At 58.4% G+C, this 9415-nt stretch overlaps 1 protein-coding gene across 1 annotated transcript; it reads left to right on the top strand.

Moving 5' to 3' along the window:
- Positions 1-672: 672 nt before the first annotated feature.
- On the top strand, positions 673-4809 carry LOC138371587 (uncharacterized protein DKFZp434B061-like). The gene is made up of 5 exons (XM_069336472.1): positions 673-883; positions 1027-1936; positions 2666-3173; positions 3329-4291; positions 4528-4809. The coding sequence occupies exons 1-5, from the start codon at positions 673-675 to the stop codon at positions 4807-4809; spliced, it is 2874 nt and encodes a 957-aa protein (XP_069192573.1).
- The last annotated feature ends 4606 nt before the right edge of the window (positions 4810-9415 follow it).

Raw genomic sequence — 9415 nt, 5'->3', positions numbered from 1 at the left:
TTCAAGAGATCCATAACCTTTAAGCACCTTTTTGCATTATTATTTTTGTATCAACCCATGTATATCTTGTAACCATCAAATGAATAATAAAGCACAAAAATAAAAAAGGAAGGGGGTGGTAGGAGAAAAGCACACAGAAACTGTATTGGAGGGGATCTAAACATTCCCTCTAATGCGTTATGCGTGGTTTCCTCCGAGGCTATGGGTCCCCCTTCCAGCTAGAGGTGGTACTCCCTTCTATTATATATATATATATATATATATATATATATATATATATATATATATATATATATATATATATATATATATATATATATATATATATATATATATATATATGTTGTATCAGCAAATTATATTGTATGTTGTATTAGCCCTCTATATTGTATGTTGTATAAGCCCTCTATATTGTATGTTGTATAAGCATCTTACATTGTGTGTTGTATCAACACGTTATGTTTGCAAACATTTACATTGTAATAATTGTTGTTTGTCAAAGCATAAACAAGAGAGAGGCTGGGATATTATTGTTTCCTCTAAGCCAGTTTGGGTTTTGGGTATCCACAACTGTTGCTAAAGGCAGTAAACATTTACATTGTTCCTTTGCATCCTTGGAACTATTTTATAAGGGGTGGTGAACTTTTGGTGGCAAGTACGGGGACCGTGTCGATGGCAGGTGACCTCCCGGTGTCAACTAATGGTACTTTGAGGATGTTAGGTGACCGCCTGGTACCATTCAGCAGGCACCCATACCAGGTGGGTCACCCACCCGCATCTGCATCACCAGGTGGGCAACCCAGCTGCAGCAGCATCAACATGTGGATCCCACACCTGCAGCAGCATCAGCAGGTGGGTCAGCCACTTGCAGCTTCATCACCAGGTGGGTCACGCAGCTGCAGTAGCATCACCAGGTGGGTCACCCACCTGCAGCAACATCACCAGGTTTATCCCACACCTGCAGCTGCATTACCGGGTGGGTCACCCTCCTGCAGCTGCATCACTAGGTGGGTCACCCACCTGCAGCTGCATCACCACGCGGGTCACCCAGCTGCAGGAGCATCACCAAGTGGGTCCCACACCTGAAGCAGCATCACCAGGTGGGTCACCCACCTGCAGCAGCATCACCGGGTGGGTCAACCACCTGCAGCTGCATCACCAAATGGGTCACCCAGCTGTACCAGCATCACCAGGTGGGTCCCACACCTGCAGCAGCATCAGCAGGTGGGTCACGCACCTGCAGCTGCATCACCAGGTGGGTCACCCAGCTACAGATGCATCACCAGGTGGGTCACCCACCTGCAGCTGCATCACCAGGTGGGTCACCCACCTGCAGCAGCATCACCAGGTGGGTCCCACACCTGCAGCTGCATCAACAAGTGGGTCACCCACCTGCAACTGCATCACCAGGTGGGTCGCGCAACTGCAGCTGCATTACCAGGTGGGACCACACCTGCAGCTGCATCACTAGGTGGGTCACCCAAATGCAGCTGCATCACCAGGTGGGTCACCCACCTGCAGCAGCATCACCCGGTGGGTCACCCACCTGCAGCAGCATCACCAGGTGGGTCCCACACCTGCAGCAGCATCACCAGGTGCGTCACACACATGCAGGTGCATCACCCGGTGTGTCACCCACCTGCAGCAGCATCACCAGGTGGGTCACCCACGTGCAGCAGCATCACCAGGTGGGTCACCCACCTGCAGCTGCATCACCAGGTGGGTCACCCACCGCCAGCAGCATCACCAGGTGGGTCACCCACCTGCAGCTGCATCACCGGGTGGGTCACCCAGCTGCAGCAGCATCACCAGGTGGGTCCCACACCTGCAGCAGCATCACCAAGTGGGTCACGCACCTGCAGCAGCATCACCAGGTGGGTAACTCAGCTACAGCTGCATCACCAGGTGGGTCACCCACCTGCAGCTGCATCACCAGGTAGGTCACCCACCTGCAGCTGCATCACCAGGTGGATCCCACACCTGCAGCTGCATCACCAGGTGGGTCCCACACTTGCAGCTGCATGAATAGGTGGGTCACCCACCTTCACCTGCATCACCAGGTGGGTCCCACACCTGCAGCAGCATCACCAGGTGGGTCACACACATGCAGCTGCATCACCAGGTGTGTCACCCACCTGCAGCAGCATCACCAGGTGGGTCACCCACCTGCAGCAGCATCACCAGGTGGGTCACCCACCTGCAGCTGCATCACCAGTTGGGTGACTCAGCTAGAGCGGCATCATCAGGTGGGTCACCCACCTGCAGCGCCATCACCAAGTGGTTCCCACACCTGCAGCTGCATTACCAGGTGGGTCACCCACCTGCAACTGCACCACCAGGTGGGTCCCACACCTGCAGATGCATCACCAGGTTGGTCCCACCTGCAGCTGCATCACCAGGTGGGTCACCCTCCTACAGCTGCATCACTAGGTGGGTCCCACACCTGCAGCTGCATCAATAAGTGGGTCACCTACCTGCAACTGCATCACCAAGTGGGTCCCACACATGCAGCTACCTCACCAGGTGGGTCGCACACCTGCAGTTGCATTACCAGGTGGGTCAACAACGTGCAGCAGCATCACCAGGTGGGTCACCCACCTGCAGCAGCATCACCAAGTGGGTCATCCACGGCAGTAGCATCATCATATCGGTAACCCACCTGCAGCAGCATCACCAGGAGGATCACACACCTGCTGCAGCATCACCAGGTTGGTCCACACCTGCAGCAGCATCATCAGGTGGGTCACCCGCCTGCAGCTGCATCACCAGGTGGTCCCACACCTGCAGCTGCATCACTAAGTGGGTCACCCACCCGCAGCTGCATCACCAGGTGGGTCTCACACGTGCAGTTGCATCACCAGGTGGGTCCCAAACCTTCAGCTGCATCACCCAAGTGGGTCACCCACCTGCAGCTTCATAAGCAGGTGGGTCACCCAGCTGTAGCAGCATCACCAGGTGGGTCACTCACCTGCAGCAGCATTCACCAGGTGGGTCACCCACCTACAGCAGCATCACCAGGTGGGTCAGGCACCTGCAGCTGCATCACCAGGTGGGTCACCCAGCTGCAGCAGCATCACCAGGTGGGTCCCACACCTGCAGCAGCATCACCAAGTGGGTCACGCACCTGCAGCAGCATCACCAGGTGGGTCACCCAGCTACAGCTGCATCACCAGGTGGGTCACCCACCTGCAGCTGCATCACCAGGTAGGTCACCCACCTGCAGCTGCATCACCAGGTGGATCCCACACCTGCAGCTGCATCACCAGGTGGGTCCCACACTTGCAGCTGCATGAATAGGTGGGTCACCCACCTGCACCTGCATCACCAGGTGGGTCTCACACCTGCAGCTGCATCACCAGGTGGGTCCCACACCTGCAGCTGCAACACCAGGCGGGTCACCCAGCTGCAGCAGCATCACCAGGTGGGTCTCACACCTGCAGTTTCATCACCAGCTGGGTCACCCAACCTGCAGCTTCATCACCAGGTGGGTCACCCAGTTACAGCTTCATCCCCAGGAGGGTCACCCACATGCAACTGCATCACCAGGTGGGTCCCACACTTTCAGCTGCATCATCAGGTGGGTCACCCGGCTGAGCAGCATCACCAGGTGGGTCACCCACCTGCAGCAGCATCACCAGTTGGGTCACCCACCTGCAGCTGCATCACCAGGTGGGTCAACCACCTGCAGAAGCATCACAAGGTGGGTCACCCAACTGCAGCAGCATCACCAGGTGGGTCACCCAACTGCAGCTGCATCACCAGGTGGGTCCCATACATGCAGCAGCATCACCGGGTGGGTACCACACCTGCAGCTGCATTACCAGGTGGGTCACCCACCTGCGACGGCATCAACAGGTGGGTCACCCCACCTGTAGCACCATCACCAGGTGGGTCACCCCACCTGCAGCTGCATCACCAGGCTGGTCCCACACGTGCAGCAGCATCACCAGGTGGGTCACACACATGCAGCTGCATCACCAGATGGGTCCAACACCTGCAGCTGCATTACCAGGTGGGTCCCACACCTGCAGCTGCATCACCAGGTTGGTCAACCACCTGCAGCTGCATAACCAGGTGGGTCAACCACCTGCATTTGCCTCACCAGGTGGGTCCCACACCTGCAGCAGCATCACCATGTGGGTCACCCACCTGCAGCTGCATCACCATGTGGGCCACCCACCTGCAGCTGCATCACCAGGTGGGTCAACCACCTGCAGCTGCATCAACAGGTGGGTCACCCACCTGCAGCAGCATTACCAGGTGGGTCAACCACCTGCAGCTGCATCAAAAGGTGGGTCACCCACCTGCAGCAGCATCACCATGTGGGTCACCCACCTGCAGCTGCATCACTATGTGGGTCACCCACCTGCAGCTGCATCACCAGGTGGGTCAACCACCTGCAGCTGCATCACCATGTGGGTCACCCACCTGCAGCTGCATCACCAGGTGGGTCAACCACCTGCAGCTGCATCAACAGGTGGGTCACCAACCTGAAGCAGCATCACCAGATGGGTCACCCACCTGCAGCTGCATCACCAGGTGGGTCAACCACCTGCAGCTGCATCAACAGGTGGGTCACCCACCTGCAGCAGCATCACCAGATGGGTCACCAACCTGAAGCAGCATCACCAGATGGGTCACCCACCTGAAGCAGCATCACCAGTTGAGTCACCCACCTGCAGCTGCATCACCAGGTGGGTACCCCAGCTACAGCAGCATCAACAGGTGGATCCCACACCTGCAGAAACATCACCAGGTGGGTCAGCCACCTGCATCTTCATCACCAAGTGGGTCACCCAGCTGCATTAGCTTCACCATGAATGACACTCACCTGAATCAGCATCACCAGGTGGGTCACCCACCTGCAGTAGCATCACCAGTTGGGTCAACTACATGCATCTGCATCACCAGGTGGGTCACCCACCTGCATCAGCAACACCAGGTGGGTCACCCACCTGCAACAGCATCACCAGGTAGGGCCCTCAAATGCAGCAGCATCACCAGGTGGATCCCACACCTGCAGCAGCATCACCAGGTGGGTCACCCACCTGCAGCTGCATCACCAGGTGGGTCACCCAGCCGCAGCAGCATCACCAGGTGGGTCACCCACCTGCAGCTGCATCACCATGTGGGTCACCCAACTGTAGCAGCATCACCAAGTGGGTCACCCACATGCAGCAGCGTCACCAGGTAGGTCACCCACCTGCAGCTGCATCACCAAGTGGTTCACCCACCTGCAGCAGCATCACCAGGTGGGTCCACACCTGCAGCAGCATCACCAGCTGGGTTACGCACCTGCAGTTGCATCACCAGCTGGGTTACGCACCTGCAGTTACATCACCAGGTGGGTCTCCCAGCTACAGCTGCATCACCTGGTGGGTCACCCACCTGCAGCAGCATCACCAGATGGGTCCCACACCTGCAGCTGTATCAATAAGTGGGTCACCTACCTGCCACTGAATCACCAGGTGGGTCCCACACCTGCAGCTACATCACCAGGTGGGTCACCCAAATGCAGCTGCATCACCAGGTGGGTCACCCACCTGCGGCAGCATCACCAGGTAGGTCACCCACCTGCAGCAGTATCACCAGGTGGATCCCACACCTGCAGAAGCATCACCAGGTGGGTCACCCGCCTGTAGCTGCCTCACCAAGTGGGTCCCACACCTACATCAGCATCACCAGGTGGGTCCCACACCTGCAGCAGCATCACCATGTGGGTCACCCACCTGCAGCTGCATCACCATGTGGTGTCACCCACCTGTAGCAGCATCACATGCTGGGTCACCCACCTGCAGCAACAGTCCAAGGTGGGTCACCCAGCTACAGCTGCATCACCAGGTGGGTCACCCACCTGCACCTGCATCACCAGGTGGGCCAACCACCTTCGGCTGCCTCACCAGGTGGGTCCCACACCCGAAGCAGCATCACCAGGTGGGTCCCACACCTGCAGCAGCATCACCATGTGGGTCACCCACCTGCGGCTGCCTCACCAGGTGGGTCCCACACCTGCAGCTGCATCACTATGTGGGTCACCCACCTGCAGCTGCATCACAAGGTGGGTCACGCACCTGCAGCAGCAGCACTAGATGGGTCACCAACCTGCAGCAGCATCACCAGTTGAGTCAACCACCAGCAGCTGAATCACCAGGTGGGTAACACAGCTGCAGCAGCATCAACAGGTGGATCCCACACCTGCAGCAGCATCACCAGGTGGGTCAGGCACCTGCAGCTTCATCAGCAGGTGGGTCACCTATCTGCAGCTGCATCACCTGGTGGGTCACCTATCTGCAGCTGCATCACCAGTTGGGTCACCCAACCTGCAGCAGCAACACCAGTTGGGTCACCTATCTGCAGCTGCACCACCAGGTGGGTCACCCACCTGCAGCAGCATCACCAGTTGGGTCACCTACCTGCATCTGCATCACCAGGTGGGTTACCCACCTGCAACTGCATCATCAGGAGGGTTTCACACCTGCAGCTGCATCACCAGGTGGGTCACTCACCTGCAGCTGCATCACCAGTTGGGTCACCCACCTGCAGCAGCGTCACCAGGTGGGTCACCCACCTGCAACAGCATCACCAGGTGGGTCCCACACCTGCAGCAGCACCACCAGGTAGGTCAACCACCTGCAGCTGCATCACCAGGTGACTCACCCACCTGCAGCAGCATCACCAGGTGGGTTACCCACCAGTAGCTGCATCACCAGGTGGGTCACCCAGCTGCAGCAGCATCACCAGGTGGGTCCCACACCTGCAGCAGCATCACCAGGTGGGTCACCTAACTGCAGCTGCATCACTAGGTGAATCACCCACCTGCAGCAGCATCACCAGCTGGGTCACCCACCTGTAGCAGCATCACCAGCTGGGTCACGCATCTGCAGCTGCATCACCAGGTAGGTCACCCAGTTACAGCTGCATCACCAGGTGGATCGCACACCTGCAGCTTCATTATCAGGTGGGTCCCACACCTGCAGCTGCATCACCAGGTGGGTCACCCACCTGCGGCAGCATCACCAAGTGGGTTACCCACCTGCAGCTGCATCACCAGGTGGGTCACCCGACCTGTAGCAGCATCACCAGGTGGGTCACTAACCTGCAGCTGCATCACCAGGTGGGTCCCACACCTGCAGCAGCATCACCAGGTGGGTCCCACACCTGCAGCATCATCACCAGGTGGGTCACACACATGCAGCAACATCACCGGGTGGGTAGCACACCTGTAGTTGAATTACCAGGTGGGTTACCCACCTGCAACTGCATCACCAGGTGGGTCCCATACCTGCAGCTGCATCACCAGGTGGGTCAACCACCTGCAGCTGCCTCACCAGGTGGGTCCCACACCTGCAGCAGCATCACCAGGTGGTTCCCACACCTTCAGCAGCATCACTATGTGGGTCACCCACCTGCAGCTGCATCACCAGGTGGGTCAACCACCTGCAGCTGCATCACCAGGTGGGTCCCACACCTGCAGCTGCATCACCAGGTGGGTTCCTCATATGCAGCTGCATTACAAGGTGGGTCACCCACCTGCAGCAGCATCACCAAGTGGGTCACCCACCTGCAGCAGCTTCACCAGGTGGGTCCCACACCTGCAGCAACATCACCAGGTGGGTCACCCACCTGCAGCTGCATCATCAGGTTTGTCACCCAGCTACAGCTGTATCGCCAGGTGGGTCACCCACCTGCAGCAGCATCACCAGGTGGGTCCCACACCTGCAGGTGCATTACCAGGTGATTCACCCACCTGCAACTGCACCACCAGGAGGGTTCCACACCTGCAGGTGCATCACCAGGTGGTTCACTCACCTGCAGCTGCATCACCAGGTGGGACCCACACTTGCAGCAGCAGCATCACCAGGTGGGTCCCACACCTGCAGCTGCATCACCAGGTGGGTCACCCACCTGCAGCTGCATCACTAGGTGGGTCCCACACTTACAGCTGCATCAATAAGTGGGTCACCCACCTGCAGCTGCATCACCAGGTAGGACCCACACCAGCAGCAGCATCACCAGGTGGGTCCCACACCTGCAGCTGCATCACCAGGTGGGTCACCTACTTGCAGCTGCATCACTAAGTGGGTCCGACACCTGCAGCTACATCACCAGGCGGGTCGCACATCTGCAGCTGCATCACAAGTTGGGTCACGCACATGCAACAGCATCAGCAGGTGGGTCACCCACCTGCAACAGCATCACCAAGTGGGTCACCCACCTACAGCAGCATCACCAGGTGGTCCCACACCTGCAGCTGCACCACTAAGTGGGTCACCCACCTGCAGCTGCATCACGAGGTGGGTCTCACACCTGCCGCTGCATCACCAGGTGGGTCCCAAACCTTCAGCTGCATCACCAGGTGGGGTCACACACCTACAGCTGCATCACTAAGTGGGTCACCCACCTTCAGCTGCATCACCAGGTGGGTCACCCACCTGCAACAGCATCACCAGGTGGGTCACCCGCTTGCAGCAACATTACCAGGTGGGTCACCCACCTGCAGCTGCATCATCAGGTGGGTCACCCACTTGCAGCTGCATCACCAGGTGGGTCAGCCACCTGCAACAGAATCACCAAGTGGGTCACCCACCTGCAGCAGCATCACCAGGTGGGTCCCACACCTGCAGCAGCATCACCAGGTTGGTCTAACACCTGCAGCAGCATCACCAGGTGGGTCACTCGCCTGCAGCTGCATCACCAGGTGGGTCCCACACTTTCAGCTGCATCATCAGGTGGGTCACCCGGCTGAGCAGCATCACCAGGTGGGTCACCCACCTGCAACAGCATCACCAGGTGGGTCACCCGCTTGCAGCAACATTACCAGGTGGGTCACCCACCTGCAGCTGCATCATCAGGTGGGTCACCCACTTGCAGCTGCATCACCAGGTGGGTCAGCCACCTGCAACAGAATCACCAAGTGGGTCACCCACCTGCAGCAGCATCACCAGGTGGGTCCCACACCTGCAGCAGCATCACCAGGTTGGTCTAACACCTGCAGCAGCATCACCAGGTGGGTCACTCGCCTGCAGCTGCATCACCAGGTGGGTCCCACACTTTCAGCTGCATCATCAGGTGGGTCACCCGGCTGAGCAGCTTCACCAGGTGGGTCACCCACCTGCAGCAGCATCACCAGGTGGGTCACCCAACTGCAGCTGCATCACCAGGTGGGTCCCACACCTGCAGCAGCATCACCGGGTGGGTACCACACCTGCAGCTGCATTACCAGGTGGGTCACCCACCTGCGACGGCATCAACAGGTGGGTCACCCCACCTGTAGCAGCATCACCAGGTGGGTCACCCCACCTGCAGCTGCATCACCAGGCTGGTCCCTCACCTGCAGCAGCATCACCAGGTGGGTCACACACATGCAGCTGCATCACCAGGTGGGTCCAACACCTGCAGCTGCATTACCAGGTGG

Source organism: Procambarus clarkii, chromosome 36 (genome assembly GCF_040958095.1).
Source record: "Procambarus clarkii isolate CNS0578487 chromosome 36, FALCON_Pclarkii_2.0, whole genome shotgun sequence".
NCBI classification, from domain to species: Eukaryota; Metazoa; Arthropoda; class Malacostraca; order Decapoda; family Cambaridae; genus Procambarus; species Procambarus clarkii.
The sequence above is the reverse complement of the archived record's forward strand: the minus strand, read 5'-3'. Positions and strand labels throughout refer to the sequence as shown.

What these genes read in the sequence shown, in the direction of transcription:
- LOC138371587 (XM_069336472.1), top strand. Translation starts at nt 673, where the DNA reads ATGGCAGGTGACCTCCCGGTGTCAACTAATGGTACTTTGAGGATGTTA. An exon ending in ACCTGCAGCTGCATCACCAG is followed by an intron (nt 1,937 to 2,665) that starts GTAGGTCACCCA and finishes ACCCACCTGCAG; the next exon opens with CAGCATCACCAGGAGGATCA. An exon ending in ACCTGCAGCTGCATCAAAAG is followed by an intron (nt 4,292 to 4,527) that starts GTGGGTCACCCA and finishes ACCCACCTGCAG; the next exon opens with CTGCATCACCAGGTGGGTCA.